We start from the raw sequence: 25,833 nt of genomic DNA, 5'->3' as shown, positions 1-25,833 counted from the left end.
TGAAGGTGTGGGTGTGGGGAGTGTGGTGTGGGTGAGGGTGTGGAGAGGGTGTGGTGAGGATGTGAGTGAGGGTGCGGTGAGGGTGCGGTGAGGGTGTGGGGTGGGGTGGTTGTGGTGAAGAGTTGTAGTGTGGGTGAGGGTGTGGGGTAGAGGTGAAGGTGTGGGTGTGGGGAGTGTGGTGTGGGTGAGGGTGTGGAGAGGGTGTGGTGAGGATGTGGGTGAGGGTGCGGTGAGGGTGCAGTGAGGGTGTGGGGTGGGGTGGGTGTGGTGAAGAGTTGTAGTGTGGGTGAGGGTGTGGGGTAGAGGTGAAGGTGTGGGTGTGGTGAGTGTGGTGTGGGTGAGGGTGTGGAGAGATGGAGACGGAGAGATTGAGAGGGGAGGGATGGAGAGATGGGGAGATGAAGAGATGGAGAGATGGAGAAGGGAGAGATGGAGAGAACCAGAGGGGAGTCTGCACATCGAGTGGGCGGCTGCTGACATTTGGGGCTTTTGACATTAAGCAGTTTTCTGACTTTTCATTAACATGCCTCATAGCGGGGACACTGAAGATATGGTAATACTGTGTGTATATGACTCAGTAAATCCATTTCATTTCATTACCATCACCTTTATATTATCAGATATGCAATTCGCGTTTGCATTTCCTAGCGCAGGAGAGAGTAAATCACACATCGTGTTTCCTGGGGTAAATGTCACAGTGTCTTGTTCTAGATCTGAAATCATTTAGGGTGAGCAAGATGTCACGAACCGGACGTTGTCCACGCAGGAGCCGAGAAAGAACGTAGGCCGTGTTCTCATTGGTGCAGCACAGACAAGGTTCAGGATCAGTGAGCAGATGTCAGAGGAAACGTTCTCCTAGCTCTAAATGGCTGGAATAGAGCTCACAGCAGCAGATGGGAAGACAACCAAAGCCAGGAATTGGCCATCAGGGGCTTGCAGAGGAAACGGGCTTCTCCCTCACACTGCAGCAGTGCTCTCCACACACAAATGTGTCCTACAGTACTGGGCCTATTTCAGTCTGTCCTACAGTACTGGGCCTGTTTCAGTCTGTCCTACAGTACTGGGCCTGCTTCAGTCTGTCCTACAGCACCGGGTCTGCTTCAGTCCGTCCTACAGCACTTCCGTTTGAAGCGCCCATCAGGAGTTAGTATGAAAAAGCCTCATCTGAATGCAGCCATCACTGCATATTGAAGTGGAGCTTCAATACACCTTGAAACATTTTAAGAAGGAATGTTAAAAATCATTGTTAACTATCAGCTGTAGAAGGCAAAAAAATTACAACTGGACTATATTTTATTTCACTTTTACAATGGATAACACCACCAATCTTTTGTTTGAATTGTTGAAGTTTCAGGTACAATAAATATACAAAGCTTAAACATTAATTTTGAGTGCTGTGATACCAAAATATCAAAAAGGTATCTTTCTTAAAACAAGATGAAAGGACAGAAATGAAAGGGCCATAAAATGTAAAGAAATTATTGGAAACAAACATATACACACACACACACACAGACATAGATGCATCTCAAATTAGATAATCAAAAACTACATTCCAGTAACTCAATACAAAAAGTTAAATGCATATATTATATAGATTCATGACAAACAAGAGTGATGTATTTCAAGTGTTTATTTTTATTAATGCTGATGATTATGGCTTACAGCCAATGAAAACCCAAAATTCATAATCTCAGAAAATTTTTATATTATATTAGACCAATTGAAAAAGAGTAAAATGAATAAATGATAATTCTGAAATGTTGGTCTACTGGAGAGTGTGGTACAGTAAACTTGGTGTGTACTTGGTACTTGGTCTGGGCTCCTTGTGCATTACTGCATCAGTGCTGCGTGGAGGCGACCAGCCTGTGGCACTGCTGAGGCCTTATGGAAGCCCAGGTTGCTTTGATAGCAGCTCATCTGCATTGTTGAGTCTGGTGTCTCATCTTCCTCTTGACAAGACACCACAGATTGTCTATGGGGTTTAGGTCAGGCCAGTTTACTGGCCAATCAAGCACAGTGGCACTGTGGTTATTAAACCAGGTCTTGGTACTTTTAGCAGTGTGGACACAGGTGCCAAGTCCTGCTGGAAAATGAAACTTCCATCTCCAAAAAGCTTGTAAGTGATCCAACATTCCCTGGTAGACGGCTGCGTTGATCTTGGTGTTGACATAACACAGTGGACCTACACCAGCGGATGACATGGCTCCCCAAACCATCACTGATTGTGGAAACTTCACACTGGACCTCAAGCAGCTTGGATTGTGTGTCTCTCCACTCCTCCTCCAGACTCTGGGACCTTGATTTCCAAATGAAATGCAAAATGTGTATCTGAAAACACCTGGAAACAACATGTTGGACCACTGAGCAACAGGCCAGTTCTTTTTCTCCTTGACTCAGGTAAGACGCTTCTGCCGTTTTCTCTTGGTCACGAGTGGCTTGACACAAGGAACGTGACAGTTGTAGCCCAGGTCGTGGATCCGTCTGTGTGTGGTGGCTCCTGAAGCACTGACTACAGCAGCAGTTTACTCCTTGTGAACCCCAAATTTTTTAATGACCTTTTCTTGACTATGTTCTACCACACGTTTTCCTTACAACTCAACTTTCCATTAATATGCCTGGATACAGCACTCAGTGCACAGCCAGCTTCTGTAGCAATAACGTTTTGTGGCTCACCCTCCTTGTGGAATGTGTCAATGCCTTCTGCACATCTGTCAAGTCTGCAGTCTTCCCCATGACTGTGTATCCTACTGAACCAGACTAAGGGACCATTTAAAACACATAGGACGCCTTTGCAGGTGTTGTGTGTTAATTATTCAAATTTTCTGAGATAATGCCTTTTGGATTTTCATTGGCTGCAAGCCATAATCATCAACATTAACAGAAGTAAACACTTGGGTTTGTCTTCACTTTATATGTGTGTTTCACTTTTTTGAAGTATTGAATTACTGAAACTTTCTGATGGTGTGTGTGTGTGTGTATATATATATATATATATAAAAAACACACACACATTTATATGTATGTCTATATATGTATATCCACAGGAGCTCTGGGAGCCTGGCAGTGTGCTTTCCTCACATCAGACGAGCCACAACGCTTCTCTCTTTTCCCACATGGTGCCTCAGTCGACACACACAGAGCATCAGACAGGCGCACAGCACAGGGTCCGGTGCACAGCACAGGGTCCGGCGCACAGGGACTTTCCTCTCCCACAGACACACACTCCCTTTCTCGTGCGCGCGCGCGCTCTCTCTTTCTCTCGTGCTCTCTCTCTCTTTAACAGGAGCAAAATGATGAGGGATTCTTCTTTAGCTCCATGCTGTAGCAGGGAAAGCCCTCTAGAAGGACAATCATGTCTTCTGCAATCAGTCTGACAGCGAAGATCCCCAAAGCCCAACTCCTCATTCCTGATGAAAGAAAGGTCCTTTCAAAGAAAGATATACACACACACACACACACACATATGCATACCGTGGACACACACGCGTGCATGCACACACACACACACACACACGTGCAGGACAGCACTGAATGCATTAAGAGAAACCACAGCAACATTGCTGTATTGATCGTTCACACAGACTGATGCTCTTAAGGGACTTGAGAACCATTTCGAAAGAGAAGGAAGCTTGGATGACTCTAATCGGGCGGTATTATTATTGATCTCTCTGAGTCTTATTCCACTGGGAGTCAAATAAAGGGCCACTTCATCAGCCCCTCCCCCTCCACAAGCAGGGTATCCAGAGAGGGCCCAGCCCCTTCTACCCCTCCCAGAGAGAGAGAGAGAGAGAGAGAGAGAGAGAGAGAGAGAGAGAGAGAGAGAGAGAGAGAGAGAGAGAGATTAGCCTATGGCAGGTTTCTCTTCCGCAGTGCTGCATTTCCAGATTTAATTAAATCTATAAATTTATAAGCTTAATAGGGGCCTGCAGAAATCCTATTGCATTTAAAGTCCCCTTTAATTCCAACCTGATCTCTTTAATACACAATTACACACTGACTAACAAGGCCCTGCATCCTGGATAGGATGAATTAGCCTACATATTACTGGAAGAAAAGATCTCTCTCTCATCCCCCCCTCTCTATCTCCATCGGAGTCCCGCGAGAATCTGAGGAAGATGATGTTTGGCATAAAGGCATGAGCAGAAACTTCTCAAATCTACAAAACGACATGAGTCAGTGTGCGTTTGTAAAGCAGTGGCACCTGCAGTGTGCGGAATACAGGGAGGTTCTTCTCTCCCTGCTGGGGCGCGTGGGTAATTGAGAGTCTGTGGGGAGCGCGCTCAGTAAGTGAAGTGTGTCATTGTGTCAGTCAAGCTTAGTCTTAGCCACTGTGCAAGAGCGCTCCAGTTTCAAGCTGAAACGTTGGGCGATATTGGGATGATGTGAGTGGGGGGGAAAATAATCTGATTCAAAGGAAATTCAAAGCATTATACTGTCAAGATTTAAATTTTTCTAGACATTCAGGACACGGAAACTACTAAGCCCTCCGAGCACAATGGGGAAAGAGCGTTGAGGAAACCGCCCGAGACCGTCGGGGGAAAGACGAGGATTTGATGGGCTCCGACTCCAGCACAAGGCAGCGTGTGGCACAGCAGTGTTGAGCTAAACGGGACTTTCAGAGACCATTAGGTTCAACAGCAGAGCTGGTGCAGGAGACACCTTGCCTGAGACACGCTAACCCAAACCAACCAGGCTCAGTGTGACTAGTCAACCATAATTCTGTTAAAATGAATCATTCTGGAGGGGTTTAATATTTCATTGGTGTCTCTCGTGTTTTTTTTTTTTTCTTTGTGTGTTGTAAGAATTCGATTTTAACGATTCGATATAATAAACATTAAATCAATTAGTGGATGAACCTAGATGACTCAGAAGCCTGAGAAATGTAAAAAGCACTTTCCTCACTACCACCATGGATGGCTAAGGCACAGACCCCAAAGAGCACAGACCCGGGAGAAAGCACTTCCACGGCACTTCCTGGATCACCAATGAATACACTGCCATCTAGTGGACACATATCGGATTATTCCCAACCTTTCATAAAATAAGCAGGGAAAAACAATTCACGGCTAAAAGTCAAACCACATTTAACATTGGCTTTAAAACACTGGAATAACACTAATTAGAAACGTCCGAGACAAAAGTGAAGTGTGATGCTTTGACCGAGACACACACATCATTTGCACCTCAAGACCCGACGCACATCACATCCCTCATATCTCACTGAAAACATTATGAACACTACAGAACCACCGTGTGATGGATGTATAAAGTGTATTTGTGTAACCAGGTGAAGAGCAGTCAGGTGGGAGGGTCCACACAAGCGGGAGGCTTGCTCAGAATCAGCCTGACAAAGCAGCTTCTGCAGGGCTGAACGGTCACTGGTTTTGTTTGCAGACGATCTTATAAAGAGAAGAGACCCTAACCCTAACCTCTAACCTTAACCTCTAACCCTAAACTTCACCCTAAAGAAGAGTCTTGTCCAGGGCCAGAGTAGTGAACGCCTCCTCTGGGTAATGCCACCTTCATCCATCTGTGCACCAGTTAACTACTGTCTGGTTTGTGATGTTCACTCCTGCTTTATAAACCATCCCAGTCACCCACATCTACATATTTACTGGTACTATTGTCTACACTCTAAGCTCTGCACATACTGACATTAGCAGCTCCGTTCCTACTGCCTGCATCTGTCGTCTGGTCTTCCTGATACACTGGAGACTGACTAGACAATGTTCCATACACTGTACAGCCCTCTATCACGATAGCGCAGCCTCAAGCTGTTCATATTGTCTGAGCAGCAGACTCCCACCAGCACACAGACCGCCCAACAAACCCCCCCCACACCAAGCACAGACCGCCCCAACACGCCCCCCCACACCAAGCACAGACCGCCCCAACACACCCCCCTCCGACAAACAGACTCCCACCAGCACACAGAGCGCCCAACAACCCCCCCACCAGCACAGACCACCCCAACAAACCCTCCCCACCAGCACAGACCACCCCAACAGACCCCCTCACACCAAGCACAGACCGCCCCAACACGCCCCCCCACACCAAGGAGACCACCCCAACACCCCCCCCACACCAAGCACAGACCGCCCCAACATGCCCCCCCACACCAAGCACAGACCGCCCCAACACGCCCCCCACACACCAAGCACAGACCGCCCCAACACGTCCCCCACACATCAAGTACAGACCACCCCAACACGGCCCCCACACCAAACACACCCCCCCCACCAAGCACAGACCACCCCAACACGCCCCCCCCCACAAGCACAGAACACCCATCACACCCCCCACAAGCACAGATCACACACACACTTATGCAATTTCTGCATACAAACAAAAGACAAGAAATGAATAAATTGCACCAAGCTGGTAAATGGAGAAAGATTTATTTACACAATTTACAGAGGACTTGGCAAAAATCACAAAATGTGACAGAAAAACAATTAGGACATAGCTTGACCAGTTTACCAAACAGCATTTATTTAAAAAAATTACTCAAAATGTAATAGTCAAGCAGCTATGTTTGTAAAAGATGGACTTCTCATTAAAACCACCAGTATGACCACTGCTGCTAACTGAGATTAAGGCTATAATCTCAGGTAGTAGAACAGCTCTGCTAACTGAGGTTAAGGCTATAATCTCTGGGTTTATAAGAGCTATGCTAACTGAGGTTAAGGCTATAATCTCAGGTAGTAGAACAGCTCTGCTAACTGAGGTTAAAGCTATAATCTCAGGGTTTATACGAGCTCTGCAAACTGAGGTTAAGGCTATAATCTCAGGGTTTATAAGAGCTCTGCTAACTGAGGTTAAGGCTATAGGTTTAGTCAAACGGTTGAGACATGTCGGGTTTTTCCCTTCTTGATAATAAACCCTGATTTTCAAACACATAATAAAATCCATTAGAGACTGTCCACATTTTAATAAGAAAATTCCTCTCATGGTTTTTGGTTTCATGATGGTTCCGAGACGAAGCAGGTCCACTGTGGTCATGTCCCAGTACAACAAGCAGCAGTCGCTGAAGGAGCCTGCGCACATGTGGGGCCCAGAGGGTGTGTGGAGCTGGGCGGTACCTGAGTCCAGGAGGCCCGGATCAGAGGTGCTGCACTGGAGCATGTCTTCTGGAGCATGTCCATGATGTCCCGCGTCTCTCAGGACGCCCAGTGGTGTCACCAGCCAAACATGTACTCCATAGCTTTGGAAACAAAACTGTCGTCTTTTCTTGGAGTGTCTCTGTCTGACACCACCTACAAACCAGAAAACTCAAAGTTGACAGCATCCATTATCCTGGCTTCATCACATCAATATTAAGACTTAGTTACTGACTACATATCATCCACATAATGTCTCACCCAACACAGGGGAGGGAACATCGAAACAAAATCAAGCACAAATAAAACACAGAGGCCAGGAGAGGTAGGCACCTGGTATTCACTGCTGGAGGTCTTGTAGGCTGCAGAGAGGGGTCTCATGGCGGACCGCGGGGTGGAGCCAGCGTGGGCGGAGCCAGTGTGGGTGGGTGTGCACACAGCCCGGACTGGGGGCGTGTTCAGCAGCCCCACACATCTGCTCCCAGTGCTGGCCTTCTGTGGGCCCTCCATCACACTCTGACCAGCACAACAGACAGAATCACAAGACGGTCCTTAAACCCCCCACCCCCGGAAGCATGCAGTTCTCAGACAACTCAACCTAGTTGTGCTAATCATGTTCACCCATACACAAGAGTCTCTCTGGACTCGTACATGATCCTACATGCTCAATGTACAAAGTAGAGGGCACAGGGCACAACTGTGTGAAACACCCCATTGTTGAGCTGAGAACTTTTAACTATATCCCAAAAATGCTTGTGTGCCCACATCTCACCTTATCAATACAAGGCTTGACTCCAATCATAATGGCCTCTCCAAACACTTTTCCATCTTTACTGAGGGCCTTCCGGGCCTGCAGTTTAGACTGGTACTGGATATGCATCCAGTTACCTGCATTAGACATCTATGGACATAATAACACACACACACACACACACACACACAAATCAGGTGTTTTGATTTGTTCTATATGTGCTGCTTAAGTGCTGCTTTGTTCTATATGTTCTAATAAAGACGAGAGGCACAGGGGGCACAGGGAACAGAGGGAGTACGCACCGTGTGTTTGAGAATGTTCCCGTACTGGGTGAACTGCAGGAGGATGTATGAGGCTGAGGCGGGTGGGAACCTGCAGGAGAACACTGATTCAGAATCAGGCCCCGCCCACACACACCCCCAGAACACGCCTACACACTCCCAGAATACACGCTTACCCAAACACTGTGACCCACGTTTCATCCAGCTGGTCCTCTGAGGTCAGAGCATCTCCCTGCGTGAAAAATGGATCAACCTGGGCAGGGGAGAGAGTGCTGTGCTGCCCCACACCCGCAGGACTGAACACACTGGGGACTGCACCAGGAACACACACACACACACACACACACACACACACACAGTTCACTCCATCATCTCTCTACTTTCCACTGAAACACAGTGACGAGGAGACATGATGAACACTCACTGCTGCCTGGAGTCCCAGTGCCTGACAGTGGAGTCTGTAGGACTGAGAAAGGCTGCGAAAAGAAGCACAGACCACAACCACAGACTGTTCAGCTTCATGCTTGTATAAAACATACATGAAGCCTCTAACCTTAGAGATGACAAACATTCTCTTTTATTAAAATTATTAAAAGTACAAACCCCCCCGCCCACCCCAGTAATGACATCAGTGCCGATGCTATGTCCATATGTGAGGTCACCTGCTTGCGTGATGTAAGAGGAGACATGCCGACCCCAGGACTGTTGGACAGATCATCATAGATGCTTCTCACTGGAGGAGCGCCACTTTTATCTTTGGGTGTGGGAACCACAGGCTGAGGAGGAGAACCACCTGCCACATGGAGAACCACACAGTTCACTCAGCCCAGTTAGTCAGCAACCGGCTGAGCAGCATTAGCTCCTAACCGTCCGGACCTCAGCCTTACAGGCTTCCGCTCAGCACTGAAGAGCAGCTGTGAGATGATCGAGTCGGGCTACAAGAGCGTGAGCTGCTGCACCTGTACCTGCTAAAAGAGGAGCTCGCATTTCAACGCCACCTCCAGTCAGGCCAAAGGGTCTAGGCTGGGGTGTGGTGGGCGCGGGCAGGTCACCCAGCAGGAACCCCGGCAGGAACTGCGCCCCAGAGCCAGGTTTGGGGGACGTGGGGGATCCCAGAGACATCGGCTCTATACCTGTGAGAGAGAGACACAGCACCGAGGGTGGACCGGTACCAACACCCGCCCAGCTGGGCTCCTGCACCACGCTGAGATATGCTAACATCAGCCAGGACGTAGCCTAGCTAGCTAACTCGGTAAACTATGCAGACAATACTTATATAGTTCGACCCGATGTGTAAGAACAAGTCAGCAGGGTTTAGAAACACATCACACCAACCTTGAACGTCCATCTGGTGACGCGACTGAAACACCAGCGACGAGATTCAAACTGCGGCGGAAATAGCGCGGCCGGACGTCGAAGCACTTCCGGAAAGAAGGAAAGGCAGCGTGAAAACACCCTGGGACCCTGTATGGCGCCCCTGGTGTCCAAACCAAACTTACTTTCATGGACTAATGTGGGTAAACTTACATTTGTTAAAGTGTGTAATGGTAGGACAATGATCAGTCATCCTGACACAGAATGCGTAATATGACCTGGTCTGAGAGACAAAACCACTCTGCCCCTGACAACAGCCCTTCTGGCCCTGACAACAGCCCTCCTGCCCCGTTAACATTTAGATCTGAAATTATGTCACAGGCATTTACATATTCATGTATTTATTTGTTTGTTTATTATTTACTTTTTGTTTACTTTATTCACTTTTTTGTTGGTTTCTTGTCTATAGAAAAATGTAACTTGGAGTCCAACTCATTTTTTAAATTTATTTATTTAAGTTTCATACACATGAAGTTGATAAAGATTTCTAGTTAAAACTGTAGTTAATGGTTAAATGCCCTGTGCAAAGACATGAATTGGACCAACAATTCAATATCAGTATTGAATTATCATAGTTTAATTACACGAAGGAGCATGTGAGGTGGTGGCATTCGCTCATAGAGAGAGAAACTTGTGATTCATGTAAAGGCTCTCAGGCTGTGCCTCTGTCATGAGGAGTAAACATTGGTGTTGAGTAAATGTTAGTGATGAGTAAATGTTATTGATGAGTAAATGTGATGAGTTAATGTTAGTGATGAGTAAATGTTAGTGATGAACTGTGTTGAGTAAATGTTATTGATGAGTAAATGTTAGTGATGAGTAAATGTGTTGAGTAAATGTTAGTGATGAGTAACTGTTGAGTACATGTTAGTGATGAGTAAATGTGATGAGAATGGTAGTAATGAGTTAATGTGATGAGAAAATGTTAGTGTTGAGTAAATGTGATGAGCACAGTGTTACATTTGCATCCACGTTACATTTAGTCCCCCTTTCACAAAGCATGCATTAAACCTGTCAGCACCACCTACCACAAAACTCTGGTTCATATTTTCACGGTGTAAGATGAAGTGTCTGTGAGGATATTCCTTAAGTTACGGTAAATTTCCAAGGAGCATCAAATGTTCATCAATTTGCAAACAGCCTGGACAGAGGTCGATGAGCAGACGTTATTTAGAAAATATGTTTTGTAAACTTATAATGTAACATACATGTAATATATTTCAAATGTATTATAAAACGTCTCAGACCACAAACTGACGCGGAGAAGAAACGAACGTTGCCGTGTTGCACGAGGCACTACATGAAGAACCCGCTCTGCCCAATATTATTATAAAGCTGCTGTTACACAATTTCACCACCAGGTTGCGACACAACAACATTCATTCAGACTCGCCATTAATCTGACAAATTTAGACTGCCCACTGTTGATGTATAAAACATCTAAATTGATATTTAGGTCAATCACATGACCCAGGGAAGAGGCAGTTCTGCCTGACTTAAGACTCTCTGACCTTGTAACATACCCTACAGAACTATCATGGAGAGAGTTATACACAACACAGCCACCAAGTAGCAGATACACAGTCACAATGAACTGGCACGATTGCTTGGCATCCATTTACCAAGTAAAGTAAAATAAATAAATAAATGAAGCAATGCCTGCAAAAGAATAGTGTGAAAACTAGTGCAGTGTCTGTGGGTGAGAACAGTGAGCAGAACCTCTGTGCTTCTGAGCACATACATGCAGTGGTCCACAGTTAGATCCATCTGGCTGTGATACAAGAGGAGTCACCTTACCACTTCATCCAGTCATCTCATTTCCACACACACACACACAAACACACTTCACCCAGTCATCTCATTTCCATTCCAGTCACACACACACACACACACACACACACACACACACACACACACACACACACACACTTCAGCTTACACACCTTGAGTAGACCCCAACAGCTGGGGCACAGAACACATGACAAAGATGTTAATGATGTGTAAATGATTTATTCCTGACAGCCTACACAGGAGTTGTGAGATACTGCAGCATGTTTTCTAGGAAGACAAGTGTAACCTTCAAATCAAAATCCTCTTAATTGCTTCCAAGTCCCCTAACACAGTATCAGGTTTATTATAATGGGCGATCAGTACCACAGAATCAGGTTTATTATAATGGGCGATCAGTACCACAGAATCAGGTTTATTATAACGGGCGATCAGTACCACAGTATCAGGTTTATTATAACGGGCGATCAGTACCACAGTATCAGTCTTATTGGAATGGGGGATTAGTACTATTGTATCAGGATTATTTTAATGGGGGATGAGTTCTACTATATCATATTGAAATGGATGGTCAGTACTGCTGTATCAGGCTTATATGAGTGGGTGTTCAGTACTGCTGTATCAGGTTTATACGAGTGGGTGTTCAGTACTGCTGTATCAGGCTTATATGAGTGGGTGTTCAGTACTGCTGTATCAGGCTTATATGAGTGGGTGTTCAGTACTGCTGTATCAGGTTTATATGAGTGGGTGTTCAGTACTGCTGTATCAGGCTTATATGAGTGGGTGTTCAGTACTGCTGTATCAGGTTTATACGAGTGGGTGTTCAGTACTGCTGTATCAGGCTTATATGAGTGGGTGTTCAGTACTGCTGTATCAGGCTTATATGAGTGGGTGTTCAGTACTGCTGTATCAGGTTTATATGAGTGGGTGTTCAGTACTGCTGTATCAGGTTTATATGAGTGGGTGTTCAGTACTGCTGTATCAGGTTTATATGAGTGGGTGTTCAGTACTGCTGTATCAGGTTTATACGAGTGGGTGTTCAGTACTGCTGTATCAGGCTTATATGAGTGGGTGTTCAGTACTGCTGTATCAGGCTTATATGAGTGGGTGTTCAGTACTGCTGTATCAGGTTTATATGAGTGGGTGTTCAGTACTGCTGTATCAGGTTTATATGAGTGGGTGTTCAGTACTGCTGTATCAGGTTTATATGAGTGGGTGTTCAGTACTGCTGTATCAGGCTTATATGAGTGGGTGTTCAGTACTGCTGTATCAGGCTTATATGAGTGGGTGTTCAGTACTGCTGTATCAGGCTTATATGAGTGGGTGTTCAGTACTGCTGTATCAGGTTTATATGAGTGTGTGTTCAGTACTGCTGTATCAGGTTTATATGAGTGGGTGTTCAGTACTGCTGTATCAGGTTTATATGAGTGGGTGTTCAGTACTGCTGTATCAGGTTTATATGAGTGGGTGTTCAGTACTGCTGTATCAGGTTTATATGAGTGGGTGTTCAGTACTGCTGTATCAGGTTTATATGAGTGGGTGTTCAGTACTGCTGTATCAGGTTTATATGAGTGGGTGTTCAGTACTGCTGTATCAGGTTTATATGAGTGGGTGTTCAGTACTGCTGTATCAGGTTTATATGAGTGGGTGTTCAGTACTGCTGTATCAGGTTTATATGAGTGGGTGTTCAGTACTGCTGTATAAGGTTTATATGAGTGGGTGTTCAGTACTGCTGTATCAGGCTCTTAGAGGTGACTGTGCATGTGTCTCACATGCTCCCTCCACTGGTGGACAGGAGGACTGCCCTCCTTCACCAGTCTCCTGAGGAGCGGGCTGGGCTGCAGGTGGGGCGTGTCCGGGTGGAGCTGGTGGTAGTGCTCCAGCCGCTGCAGGACTCGGTCCAGTCCCACCTGTGCCGCGTGGAACATCGGCCCTCCGCGGTGCTTGGGCCAACTGTATCCAAACACGTAGACGACGTCGATGTCCTCCGGCCCGGCGGCCACGCCTTCCTCCAGGATGCGGAAGCCCTCATTGGCCAGTGCGTAGGTGCAGCGTTCGATCACCTCGTGTGCGTGGATGTGGCGTGGCGTGATGCCGTACCTGCTCCTGTATTCCTGCAGGAATCTGCGCATCGCCGGGTCGGGCCTCGGCTCTTTGCTGCCGGGGGTGTCGTACAGGTACCAGCCACGGCCGGACTTCTGGCCCAGACGGCCCTGTTCGCAGAGCAGGTCGGGAAGCGGGCTGTACCTGTTGCCCTGGCGCCGGCGGGAAGGCGCTTTCGGGTCGACGTTGGGCCCGATTAGCCCAGACGCCTTTCGTATTCTCCATCCAACGTCCAGCCCAGAGAGGTCAGACACCTTGAAGATGCCCATGGCGAAGCCGAACTCCTCCAGCGCCTGGTCCACCTCCTCCGGGGTCGCGCCCTCTTCCAACAGGAAGTGAGCCTGATCCAGGTACAGCATCAGCATGCGGTTACCCACAAACCCCGGGCAGTTGCCCACCACAACGCCAATCTTGCCCATACGTTTCCCCAGGGTCATCGCTGTGGCCACAGCTTCAGGTGAGGAATGGGGTCCACAGACGACCTCCAGAAGCTTCATTACGTTAGCGGGGGCGAAGAAGTGCATCCCCACCACCAGGGGGCGCCGGTGAGTCACCGCAGACAGCTCGTCCACATCCAGTGCGGATGTGTTGGTGCACAGCAGGGCGTCTGGCTTACACACCCTGCACAGCTCAGTGAAAACGCGCTTTTTGAGTGGCATATCCTCAAACACGGCCTCGATGACCAGGTCCACGTTCCCCAGCTGCTGCATGGATAGCGTGAAGGTGAGGAGGTGTGTGGAGGGGTGTCCCCGCGTCCCTGTGTCCCCGCGTCTCTGTGCGTCCCTCTCCAGCATCCCCAACACTGCCTGCTTGCCCATATCCATCTGTTTTTTGTCCGTCTCCACAGCAACCACAGAAATTCCAGCCCTGACGAGAGACACAGTGATGCCCCGGCCCATGGTGCCTAGACCTGGATGGGAAAGGAGACCGTGACTCAGCAAAAAACAAAACAAAACACTCATCTTTCAGCGGTGGAGTGTGTGACCATGACTCAGCTATATCCAAACAGGTTGGGTTTCCTTCCAGCACATGGGTCAGTACAGCTGGGTCACATATACAGTGGCACAACATGTCTGCTGCCAATGTATGTTTTTAATAAGGGCGATTTTTTTATGTATTGTGTGTGAAAAGTATTATGTTACTAATAGTAGTGTCAGACATGCTAATTACTAACTCTAACATCACCAGCCTAAGATATTCAGCATGGGTCCATCCCTGATCTAACCTGATCATTATAAATACATGCAGGACTCTGTAGGACATGGTACTCAGTCACTCTGGTAGAGTAAAGTTGGCTGTAATAGGTGCTTGGTCGTACTTTCCCCAAAGGTTATTTGAGTATCATCAGCATAGCCAATGGGAAGTCAGAGAAGCCCATGAAGGAGAAGCCAGAAGACATGAAGCTCCACAGCTACGCAGACGAACTCACCTACGACTCCAACTCTGTGGACTGCTGTGGGCTTGCTGTTGCTCCACCTCGCTCCACTGGGAAGACTCCATTTCCCAGCAATCCTCTGGGCCATAAAGCAGTACTGCATGCTGCGTGCCTGGCTGGAGTCCATCAGTGTGGTGATGAGGTGCTCCTCCTTCTCCAGGCCCCTGCTGTAGGGCAGCGTGGCGGCAGCTGTCAGCGCCTGCACACACGCCACCGGGGCGGAGGCCCCGCACGCCCTGCGCTTCACCCTCGCCATGCCCGCCTCCAGAACACCAACCACGTCCACCGGGCACACCACAGCACGCTCGCTCAGCCTGCGGGAAGACAGCGGCCGGCCTGCACCACAGCACACGGGGGGGCGCGCACACACACACACAAACCTGGTAATCATAGAAATACTCCAGGTGAGGTCAGATAGAGAACTCCATGTCTGACATGCAGAACATCTACTTGATGTATTTGAACTGGAGGGGTTTCCTGAGCCAACAGCCTCTGACACAACTTACAGCCTCAGTGACACTAGTGACATCAGAATGACATTAGTGACATCAGATGGTGTGCAACTGACCTTCCAGATAATGTTATGGGCGAACAAACAAATACCAGATTTCCTAAACAGATGGAAACTGAAATATGTAAGTAATACTACCAGCAAATATTTAAGCTGTGTGCTTTTGAACAGTTCAGCCCGTGCTACAGCAGAACAGGAAGAGGCGGGACAGAGGCAAGGAGAACAAACATTCTATCATGATTGGTCCTTTTGCACTTCAATCAAAATCATGCTCAATCTCACTGATAAACCCATAATGGGATCCCTTTTATGATGACAATTCCCACTGTGGCCCTGCAACTCATATATCCTCCTCTTCCCTGTTTACACATATCACACAAACACACACACACCTATAACGCTCAGTGCAAACTTCACTGCTGTTTCAACCGTGTTGTCATCAGTGATCTGGTCCACAATGCCAAGCTTAAGAGCTTCCTGGGCAGAAACATGGCGACCTGTAAAGGAAGCAGAGACCTGTGACAGTGCAAATCAGCAGCGTTTCATCCACATTATCAAGTGTCAAAGCATTCAGTAACACACACACAGCAAACTCTTAGCTTCCCAGACTACTGGGTGTACACAACAATGAATACTGCCCACTAGTGGACAGACAGCCTCTTGGTGTACCACCAGCAGATTCTTTTCTGGAAATACTTTAAAGCACTTAAAAGCATTTCTGGAAACATTTTAAAAGCACTTAAATGCATTAAGCCCTAGGACAGATGATGATAGATAGGGATAATGTACAGTAGGAAGTGTTTCCAGAACAGCTCCACACACTGGTGAAGCCCTGACCTCCCCCAGACTCCGCCTCCCCCAGACTCCGCCTCCCCTGGGCCAGACTCAGAGTACCTCCCTTCTCAATATAATCAGGGACAGTTAGTGTTCCAGCAGCTGATCCTGAGGCCAAGACTTTAGCTCAGAGTTTCTCTATTACAGTCGGATATAATCATCCAATTATTTAAAAATGCAATAAAAACGTGTGACTCTATGTTAAAAGTATTAAAGTATGCTGTTGTGAGAGAGTGTGTGAGACTGTGTGTGAGAGTGTGTGTGTGTGCTGGAGGTTCAACGTGTAATGCAACAACAATACTGGTTCAGTCTGAAGCTTCAGCGGAAGCTGGCTAAGCTGGCGTGTGTGTGCGCGCGTGTGTGTGTGTGTGTGTGTGGGGGCGGGGAGCTGGCTAAGCTGGTATCTGCTGATCATTCAGTATCACACTCAATATTCAGAAATGCTGTAATCAGTGAGGAGGTTTTAATATTTGGCATGAAAGCACGCCTACAGATTCTAGCAACTAAATATAACCTCCCACTTTGATATCCACTCACCATTCTGTTTGCGTCATGGCTCCACCCAGCAGTTAAAGAGTCTGTGGCTCACATTCTGAATGGCTGTAGTTCTTTTAAAGGTCTGTACACGTCACAATAGACTAGTGGACCTGATAACAGCTCAACTTCCATATGTTGATCAACAAGGAGGTGCGTCTTCTGTTGAAGGCCCGCGACAGCGCATTCAAATCGGTTGACGCACAGGCCTATAGTAAATCCAGATCAAATCTGAGGAGGGGCATCAGAAAGGCCAAGAACTGTCACAAGCTAAAGGTCCCCGACTACGATCCCCGACGCATGTTGCAGGGCAATCAGGCTATCAGTGAGTACAAGCCCAACAATCCCACCATAGTAAATGCAGACGTCTCCCTTCTCAACGAGCTAAATGACTTCTATGCTCGCTTTGACAAAGACAACAGGGAGACGAGCACCATCATCAGACCTTCAGCAGATCTCCAGCCCCTGACACTCACCTCTACAGATGTCTACAATGCACTGAACCAGATCAACGCATGCAAGGCCGCTGGCCCTGACGGCATTCCTGGGCGTGTGCTGAGAGCATGTGCAGAGCAGCTCACCACAGTCTTCACTGACATCTTCAACCTGTCCCTCGCCCAGGCAGCCGTACCAACATGCTTCAAATCCACAGCCATTGTACCAGTGCCGAAACCCTCCAACCCAATGTGTCTGAATGACTTCCGCCCTGTAGCACTCACACCCATCATAGCGAAATGCTTTGAGCGACTAGTCCTGGCACAACTGAAAGACTGCCTCCCACCCACACTGGACTCTCATCAGTTTGCATACCGCAGAAATAGGAGCACGGAGGATGCTGTCTCTATTGCGGTGCATTCTGTGCTCTCACATCTGGACAATAGCAACACCTATGCACACTGTCATCCCAGCCAAGTTAGTCAACAAACTTGGAGATCTGGGGATTGGCACCTCCCTCTGCCTTTGGATTAAGGATTTCCTGACCAACAGGCCTCAGAAGGTTAGGTCAGGCCACATACTCTCAAAAACCATCTCACTCAGCCCAGGAATACCACAAGGTTGTGTACTGAGTCCGTATCTCTACTCTCTCTTCACACACGACTGTCGAACTGTTCATGAATCCAACTCTATGATCAAGTTTGCTGATGACACCACAGTGATTGGTCTCATCACCAACAATGATGAGACAGCCTACAGAGAAGAAGTGGAACATCTGGCCGGGTGGTGTGCTGATAACAACTTGCTCCTGAACACAAAAAACCAAAGGAACTGATTATAGACTTCAGGAAGGGGAAAGGTGACACACACCACCCCATCTACATCAGTGGAAAGGCCGTTGAACGAGTTGCCAGTTTCAAATTCCTGGGTATACATATCCCCGAGGATCTGTCCTGGACCACTAACACCTCCAGCCTGGTCAAGAAGACTCACCAGCGCCTCTTTTTCTTGAAGACTCTAAGGAGACAACACCTGTCTTCAGTCATCTTGGTGAACTTCTATCGCTGTGTGATAGAGAGTATCCTGTCCAACTGTATTACAGTCTGGTATGGAAACTGCACTGTCGCAGAATGTAAGAGTCTACAGAGAGTGGTGAAAACAGCCCAAAAGATCACAGGGACTCCACTCCCATCAATAGAGGTCATCCAGAAAAAACGCTGTCTGCGATGAGCTCGCAGCATCCTGAAGGACTCCTTCCACCCTGCTCACAGTCTTTTTGCTACTTTGCCCTCTGGCAGACGCTTCAGGAGCTTACGGTCCAGGACAAGCAGATTCAGGAACAGCTTCTTCCCCAGAACTGTCTCCTTACTAAACTCTGTCCAACACTAACACTCACATACCTACACTCTGTCCAACACTAACACTCACATACCTACACTCTGTCCAACACTAACACTCACATACCTACACTCTGTCCAACACTAACACTCACATACCTACACTCTGTCCAACACTAACACTCACATACCTACACTCTGTCCAACACTAACACTCACATACCTACACTCTGTCCAACACTAACACTCACATACCTACACTCTGGACATTAGCTGGAAACATTATCTGTATCATCTGTTGTCACTTTGAACAATCCGTATTCTTGATCCCTACATACTTTCTATATTTGCACAAATACACTGAATTACACACTATTCTGTAAATTACTCTACCTGTATATCATGTTTATAGTAACTTATATCCCTTCTGTATATCATGTTTATAGCAACTTATATCTATCTGTATATCTGGTCTACAGCATTGACATTGGCATATCCCATCTGTATATAGTGTTTATAATATTTATAGTACATATTTCATCTGTATATATTGTTTATAATATTTATAGAACATTCTACCCACTGCTTATCGCTCTTCTGGTCAGATGCTAGACCACATTTAGTTGCCTGTACTCGTACATGTGCAATGACAATAAATTGAATCTCATCTCATCTCATATGTAAAGGACGAATTCATTTTAAACACTCTACAGTCAGAACGGAGTGGTTTAATGTAACATCTGAGATCTTTCAAGGAGTTTCTAATACACCAGATATCATTTGTATTTCTCTGAGTCAGAAGTGGCTCATAATATATGAAATATGTCCATTTGATCTGTATTTGGAGGAGTCTTATCTGTCAAAAATGTTAAAGTTAATATTATTGAAAGCTTAGGATTTAAATGCCAACTGATAGTCTTGGTGTTTGGTAGACTTGGTCATGTACATAAACAGTGCGTGGTCTTAGACATGGGGGAGTTAGCAAACAAAAGCCAAACAGGTGGTGAGATATTGCTCAATCTCAGTAATCATCGTGAGTCTGCACATTTGGAAAAGGTGCTGTTTTCTTTATCCTTGAAATCTTACTTGAGAAATTAACTGTATACCATCCTGATTATGTTATTTATTGTATATGGAATCAAATAAAGTATAAAGTGTGTGTGTGCGTGTGTGTGTGTGTGTGAGAGAGAGTGTGTGAGTGGGTGTGTGAGAGTGTGTGTGAGTGTGACCTGTTGTGATGATCTCCAGGGCCGATGGCATGCCAATTAGTCGTGGCAGTCGCTGTGTGCCTCCAGCACCCGGAATCAGTCCAAGAGTGACCTCAGGAAGACCCAACCGAGCCTTACACACACACATACACACACACACACACACACACACACACACACACACACACACACACAAATAAAATATCACACCTAAACAACACAAACAAAGCTAAAACAGCCAATACTCCCAGTGTCACTTTATGAATCTAGAAAGTACTTCATCATATTTAGTTAAAATACTGCAGTGCTCTATTTTTTACGGGAAGCCTCCACACTGGTAAAACAGTTAATTTAACAACACACAGCCATTAGGTCAATGTGCTCAAGACATCATCATAATGAATGAATGAATGAATGAACTTTATTGTCATACACATTGTACAAGTGGCATGAAATATCGTTCCCTGGGGCCCAGTGTTAAAGCACCGGGAGCCCAGAGCAGCCGCTGCATCACTAGACGCGCTGCCAGTTCCTCATAATGGGGGAAGAAACATAGAGAGATAAACATTAGGAGGAAAAGAATATGACCACAGATTATATAGTCTGTGTGCATGCAAAAAATCCCCATAGCACATACAATAGTGGTGGGCCGTTATTGGTGTTAACGTGCTTCAATAATGTGATACTCTTATTGAGCGATATAAAAATTATCGCCATTAATCTATTCTTAAAGTTGGGTTGGGAACTGGGTCAAAATAGGTAATCAAACTATGATGACATTCACCTTGATAGTTTAGCTCGGGTGTATTCCTAACCAAATTACACAGTAGGGGGCGAGAACGAGTTTTCAAACCTGTGAATTACAAAGACATGTGCTTACATGGATGCAGCCATGAAGCCGCCAGGTTTGCTTCATGGAAAATTCATTTTTAAGAAGCTTCCTAATGGAGACATTGACAAGACTAAAGTTGTTTTCACCTTATGCAACGCGGAATTAGTTTATTGTTGGAGTTCTACCAGTCTGAAGTACCATTTAAATTCAAAGCACCCGTTTGCTAATGCTGCTGATGCAGGATCAAGCACTGATGCAGCCCAGGGGAAGAGTCGCCGCCGCCGAAAACAGCCCTTGTACTAAATGTTGGCTTAAATTTCAAATCTCATGTTTAGCTGAATAAACAAGTTATCAACCCCTTTTAATGTACAGTATGTAGGCTTACAAATTCATGTTTGACTTAATTTGGCCTCTTAAAGTATGTAGGCATACAGTACTATTTTCATGTTTAACTGAATAAACCGTTGAACACGAGTAGCCTACATTTTATTGAGCATGTTTTTTTTCAAGTATCAAAGTAGAACAGTCATTGATGCATGATGGAAACAGGAGATGAGCCCCTGGTCTAATGCACCCTCTGTATTAAGAAACCCTATCTCAAAGAATTGGGTAGCACACATATTCTGAATGAGCCATTTTAATCTAGATTAATTTCAAGATTTCAGTGAGATTTATCTAGGTTAAAAAATTATCTATGCCCACCCCTAACATACAAGTATTGATAACACAGACAGTCAAGCAGTGAGAGGCATGATTCATTCAGATAGGGAGGGGGAGCCAGAGGGCTGGCACACAGTTTTTGTGTCAACGTTCGCGGTGGAAGGCGAGGGCCATCTCTGACAGTCTCTGGGTAGGAGCAGGTAACCAAGACGACGACCCTCAGGGTGAATTTTGTTTGGGCGCCAATGTAGATAAGCATTTTTTAAAATAAAAAATAAAACATAAAACAAATCATGTTCATGCAGATGTTCAGTGATGAGACCCAGCCCCCAGGCAGGACATCTGGCTGACCTTAGCATGGGCGATGCGGTAGTGGCAGCCAAGCGCGAGCTCCAGCCCACCCCCAAGTGCCACACCCTCTATGGCCGCCACCATCGGCTTCTCTGATGCCTCGATGTCATGGACCAGCGACACCAGTGCAGGCCCAGACAGGGGTGTGGCAAACTCTCGGATATCTGCACCTGTCAGCAATAGACTGTGGTCAGTAAATGGACTTAGATAAACAGTTAAAGTTAATGTAACAGATCTTTGTGATGGTGTGCTGGATGATAAGGGAGATGATGCAGTCAAGACCCAGACTAAAGAAAACAAGAGGGACCATCCAGTATCACACACACTCTCATATCAAACACTGAGTCCTCGCTCAGAGAAACAGAGCCTATGAATCCAGGAAAACATGTGTATGTGTAGATTAGCTTAATGCTGTTTGAGTGCTGCTAGCTGTGCGTGTGCCAGGCGAGTCCCGGGCGAGTGCCGGGGTTATGTAAGCTCTCAAGCATGTTCACCTCCGCTGAATTGCCCATTCTCCCCACACAGGACCACAGCCTTCACCTCATCATCTGCGAGTGCACGGCACAGCACGTCAGTGACAGCCCTCCGCACAGCAGCGCTGCAAGAGGACGAAATGAAGGGCCATGAGCGGCTTTGTGCACTTCTTTAAACTTGGTGCTGTGAATGGAGCCACAGAGGAAGCCTGAACTCCAGTCTGATATTAACCTGTCACACTGTCATACAGTAACATGCAGTGTCATAATGTCACAGTGTCAAACTGTCATAGAGTGTCATACAGTAACATACGGTCAAACATACAGTTGTTGCTGAGTTTTTTATTCTAAGCATACACACAACTTAGGAATTCAAGTTAGAATGTGTTAATGGTCTTGATGGTCAACTTATAAGTAAAAAATAACCATTAGTCATTGGCATAGCAACTCATTCAGCTGGGGCCTCACACAATAATAAACAGTACAGATGCAAGAGAAACTCATATCAAACAATTGATGAATCCACTTCCACATGTGTTTAAATATTTTCACTAATTATTTTTTTAATCAAGTCGAACTTCACAAATGTCAAATAGTCTCATAATTATTTAAATTAGGTTACTTTTAGAAACAGCTTGACAATGATTATTTAGGCTATGATCAGTAATTAACATTTTAAACTCTAAAACACCCGATTTATCTCGTGTGATAACGAGCTCAAACAGGTGTGTTGATCTTCGTAGATCTGCATTCCCATTGCAGTGCACTTATTAATACACTTATTAATAGATCTGCAATCCATTTGCAGTGTAATAAGTAATAGATCTGTATTCCCATGCAGTGTGGAGCCCTCCACGAGCTGCAACAGGCTGAAGCAGGAACATAATGATTCCGAGCCGAAACCACACGATCCTCCTGCAGAAGTGTCTACATTTACACGTGTAAGGTGTGTTACTTATACACACTGGACCAACAGAATGAAGCTGACCTGAGTGCGTTGACAGGTGGGTTGGTGAGAGTTATCAGTGCCACTGGTCCCTGCGTACGCCAATATCGGGCCATTATCTCACAGTTGAGCTGCAGAAATCCGAAATACTGTTTCAGACGGAGCCTCTGTACGCAAGGACGGAGTTTGGACCCGGGGAAAGAACTTTACTCCTCCTAACGCTCATTCCGCAGTTTATTATCAAGCGTTTTGCAACGTGGAGTACGAGTCGATAGTTGAACATTAACAGTGATGCCGCCCTGCGCTGCCGGGAATAAAATAAAGGTCACGGCACGGTAATGGGGTGCTGTGGCCTTTAAACCTGTAGAACACCATCCAATAAACCCATGATGTCCTCCGAGCGGCCGTGGCCGGGCCCAGTGGTCGTGAGCGCAGGAAGACGGGGGAAGACAAGACTGCGCTCTGATTGGTCAGTTGTGATGACGTGTCCGGTCCCTCGCCTCTCTCGTTCCCTTGCGCCGCGCTGCTTGGTTCCGCGCTGCTTGGTTCCGCGCTTCACGCCGACAGTATGCGCTCTGGAGCTGCTTTAGCGACGGTAGTAGCGGCGTCTACTTTTTACCTTTATCTGTTGTCCTCTTATGTACCTCCTGGGCCGCAGATGGTAAAACGAAGTAACGATGAAGGCGTGGAATCCCCTGGAGAAAACCGCGAGAATAACCTGCGTGAAGCTGGCAGTTCCAGGTAGAGTGGTGTGATGCAGTCGCAGACTGATGAGCAGTTCTCCGATGTCCGAGTGATATATAGTTATTATTGAGTCTATTAACGGTCTTAGTGGATTTCCATTATATGGCTGTATAATTGTGTAGCTACACCGTTTTGTCCTCTGCTACAGTCGCAGCGGTAGTTTCAGACAAGTCCGTCCAGAGTCCACTTATGACCGCCAGGTTGAAACTTACGTGAGACAGTGTGAGGTGAGACAGAGTTAGATAAGACAGTATGAGACAGTGTTAGATTAAATCCATTGTCGTCCTTTCCTTCGCATGTTTGTTTTTTTAGTTCTTTGTACTGTCAGACACAGCGTGTCTCCCCCGTGGCCTCTGCTGAGTGACTTGTGTTGGTTCCTTTTAGGCTGAAATTCCCGTCGGACCTGGCGGAGCTGAAGGAGATGGCGGACCTGTTGCGCTTTTATCAGACGGAGCACGGCGGATATGTGCTGCTAGTCTTCTGCAGCGCTTACCTTTACAAACAGACCTTTGCCATCCCGGGATCCTCATTTCTTGTAAATACACCTCCGCCTGCTTCTCACATACTGCACCTCTTTACGGTGTTATAGTGATAAGATCATTTTAATATACTGTACATATGATCATGTATTCTAATATATGTGTGACATTTTAAATATGTATATTGTATTTCTCCTGCACTTTCATTTCTATCCTGGCAAGTTGATTGCATCTTGTTTTTCCCCAGAATGTCCTGGCGGGGGCGCTGTTCGGGCCTTGGCAGGGCCTGCTGCTTGCCTGTGTTCTCACCACTGTAGGCGCCACTTTCTGTTTCCTGCTGTCTCAAGCATTTGGGAAGCAGCACATCGTGCATCTCTTCCCAGATAAAGTTGCAGCGCTACAGAGAAAAGTGTGTATACCCCTACAAAACTACTTCACATGAGCAAATACTTCCATTTCCTTGCACTAAAGTGTAAAGAGCCGTGTGCTAGTGTGGTGTTGGTTCTGTGTGCCGTGTGGATCAGGTGCAGCAGAACCACAGCAGTCTGTTTTTCTTCCTGCTCTTCCTGAGGTTTTTCCCCATGAGCCCTAACTGGTTCCTCAACATGAGCGCTCCAGTCTTCAACATCCCAATCAGCCTCTTTGTGCTGTCAGTCTTCATTGGTAAGAGCCAGAGAGAAGCGTCAGATTGAAAGATCACAGGTTGCCTGTATGATCCCTGCAGTCATGTCCGAGAGGAGTGGTGCTGAATGACGGATGTGGTGTTGACTTGTTTTTCCTGTCCTGTTGCTCCCCAGGTCTGATGCCGTATAACTTCCTGTGTGTGCAGATGGGCTCGGTGCTGTCTGAGCTCTCCTCTCTGGACCAGCTGCTTTCCTGGAGGGTTTTGTTGCAGCTGCTGGGGGTCGCTGGCGCCGCCCTGCTGCCCGGAGCTGTGATCCGCCACTACAGCCACTCACAGCTGCAGCTGGACAGCACACAGGGGAGGGAGCGGTGACCCACGGCTGGCAGGCTCAAAACAGACTTAAATGGGCCAAAGTGGCTGAACAGCCGCTATGGACATGTAGAAGTGTATTTATGGTGCTGAACATCCTGCTATTGGACCTCAGATGTGACGTCATCATTCTTTTAATCAGCAGGGTTTAAAGGAAGCTGATGTTTATATTGACCTGTGTGTGAGTACAGAAGGACGCTCAGGGATATGAAGATGTTCATGGAGGAGGAGGAGGTTGCCAAGGGTGTGTTTATGTTATGATGTTATTTCTGTGTTGTTTACTAGTGATGTTTCCTTTGTTTTCTTGTAATAGAGATGCGGGATAAGTGATCTACATCTTTTATATGTTCTGATCCTGTCACTGAAATGAAATAGATATTTTAACATCTTCATGGATTGGTATTTTAATGTCCTGGTATTTACGTGATGGTGCTTTGCTCAGTGTCCCACCTATGTGCCTTTGAAGATGGTAAAGCCACATTTACTTTGTTTTAAAAAACACAGTAGGCCTAATGTAATTTCAATCCTAAGACCAAAGTTATTAGGACAGAATTTATTACATAGGGAAGTGCTATGAGGTCCAAATGGCCCTTGGAGCAGAGCAGTGCCCAGACACGCCCCTCCAGAACAGACCGGTTCAGATAACTCCAGCTAGGACAC

At 46.5% G+C, this 25,833-nt stretch overlaps 3 protein-coding genes across 5 annotated transcripts; 1 reads left to right on the top strand and 2 right to left on the bottom strand.

Annotated features, from left to right (window-relative positions):
* Nucleotides 1-6,385: 6,385 nt before the first annotated feature.
* nup35 (nucleoporin 35) lies at nt 6,386-9,574 on the bottom strand. Of its 2 annotated transcripts, XM_077002137.1 has the most exons (9): nt 9,471-9,574; nt 9,101-9,268; nt 8,798-8,928; nt 8,560-8,611; nt 8,312-8,447; nt 8,157-8,226; nt 7,876-8,004; nt 7,437-7,619; nt 6,386-7,259 (listed from the first exon to the last, which is right to left on the bottom strand). In XM_077002137.1, the coding sequence occupies exons 1-9, from the start codon at nt 9,481-9,483 to the stop codon at nt 7,182-7,184; spliced, it is 960 nt and encodes a 319-aa protein (XP_076858252.1). In that variant the 5' UTR covers nt 9,484-9,574; the 3' UTR covers nt 6,386-7,181. The 2 variants fall into 2 exon arrangements, with proteins under 2 accessions (XP_076858252.1, XP_076858251.1); XM_077002136.1 differs by having other exon boundaries at nt 9,101-9,534.
* A 1,925-nt stretch (nt 9,575-11,499) lies between these two features.
* Nucleotides 11,500-23,398, bottom strand: ehhadh (enoyl-CoA, hydratase/3-hydroxyacyl CoA dehydrogenase). 2 transcript variants are annotated; one of them, XM_077002130.1, is made up of 8 exons: nt 22,999-23,398; nt 22,032-22,135; nt 21,538-21,707; nt 19,716-19,827; nt 15,739-15,843; nt 15,404-15,446; nt 14,830-15,215; nt 11,500-14,310 (listed from the first exon to the last, which is right to left on the bottom strand). In XM_077002130.1, exons 1-8 carry the CDS (start codon nt 23,070-23,072, stop codon nt 13,043-13,045), a joined length of 2,262 nt encoding a protein of 753 aa, XP_076858245.1. In that variant the 5' UTR covers nt 23,073-23,398; the 3' UTR covers nt 11,500-13,042. The 2 variants fall into 2 exon arrangements, with proteins under 2 accessions (XP_076858245.1, XP_076858246.1); XM_077002131.1 differs by lacking the exon at nt 15,404-15,446 and having other exon boundaries at nt 14,830-15,171; nt 22,999-23,396.
* Nucleotides 23,399-23,457: 59 nt separating this feature from the next.
* tmem41aa (transmembrane protein 41aa) lies at nt 23,458-25,565 on the top strand. The gene is made up of 5 exons (XM_077002135.1): nt 23,458-23,697; nt 24,085-24,235; nt 24,427-24,588; nt 24,704-24,842; nt 24,977-25,565. The coding sequence occupies exons 1-5, from the start codon at nt 23,525-23,527 to the stop codon at nt 25,174-25,176; spliced, it is 825 nt and encodes a 274-aa protein (XP_076858250.1). The 5' UTR covers nt 23,458-23,524; the 3' UTR covers nt 25,177-25,565.
* Nucleotides 25,566-25,833: the final 268 nt, after the last annotated feature.

This window comes from Brachyhypopomus gauderio, chromosome 4 (genome assembly GCF_052324685.1).
Source record: "Brachyhypopomus gauderio isolate BG-103 chromosome 4, BGAUD_0.2, whole genome shotgun sequence".
NCBI classification, from domain to species: domain Eukaryota; kingdom Metazoa; phylum Chordata; class Actinopteri; order Gymnotiformes; family Hypopomidae; genus Brachyhypopomus; species Brachyhypopomus gauderio.
Note: the sequence above shows the minus strand (reverse complement) of the source record. Positions and strands in the feature narration are given on the sequence as shown.

Bases quoted from the DNA above. Each gene is read 5' to 3' on its own strand.
- ehhadh (XM_077002130.1), bottom strand. From the start codon at position 23,072: ATGGCCCGATATTGGCGTACGCAGGGACCAGTGGCACTGATAACTCTC. The intron at 22,136-22,998 runs GTCAGCTTCATT...GTCCTCTTGCAG, and splicing joins CCACCTGTCAACGCACTCAG to CGCTGCTGTGCGGAGGGCTG. The intron at 14,311-14,829 runs GTGAGTTCGTCT...TTTCCCATCCAG, and splicing joins CCACAGAGTTGGAGTCGTAG to GTCTAGGCACCATGGGCCGG.
- nup35 (XM_077002136.1), bottom strand. From the start codon at position 9,356: ATGTTAGCATATCTCAGCGTGGTGCAGGAGCCCAGCTGGGCGGGTGTT. The intron at 8,612-8,797 runs GTGACCTCACAT...TTCTTTTCGCAG, and splicing joins CTCTTACATCACGCAAGCAG to CCTTTCTCAGTCCTACAGAC. The intron at 8,005-8,156 runs GTGCGTACTCCC...TTATGTCCATAG, and splicing joins GGAACATTCTCAAACACACG to ATGTCTAATGCAGGTAACTG.
- tmem41aa (XM_077002135.1), top strand. From the start codon at position 23,525: ATGCGCTCTGGAGCTGCTTTAGCGACGGTAGTAGCGGCGTCTACTTTT. The intron at 23,698-24,084 runs GTAGAGTGGTGT...GGTTCCTTTTAG, and splicing joins CGTGAAGCTGGCAGTTCCAG to GCTGAAATTCCCGTCGGACC. The intron at 24,589-24,703 runs GTGTGTATACCC...CGTGTGGATCAG, and splicing joins TTGCAGCGCTACAGAGAAAA to GTGCAGCAGAACCACAGCAG.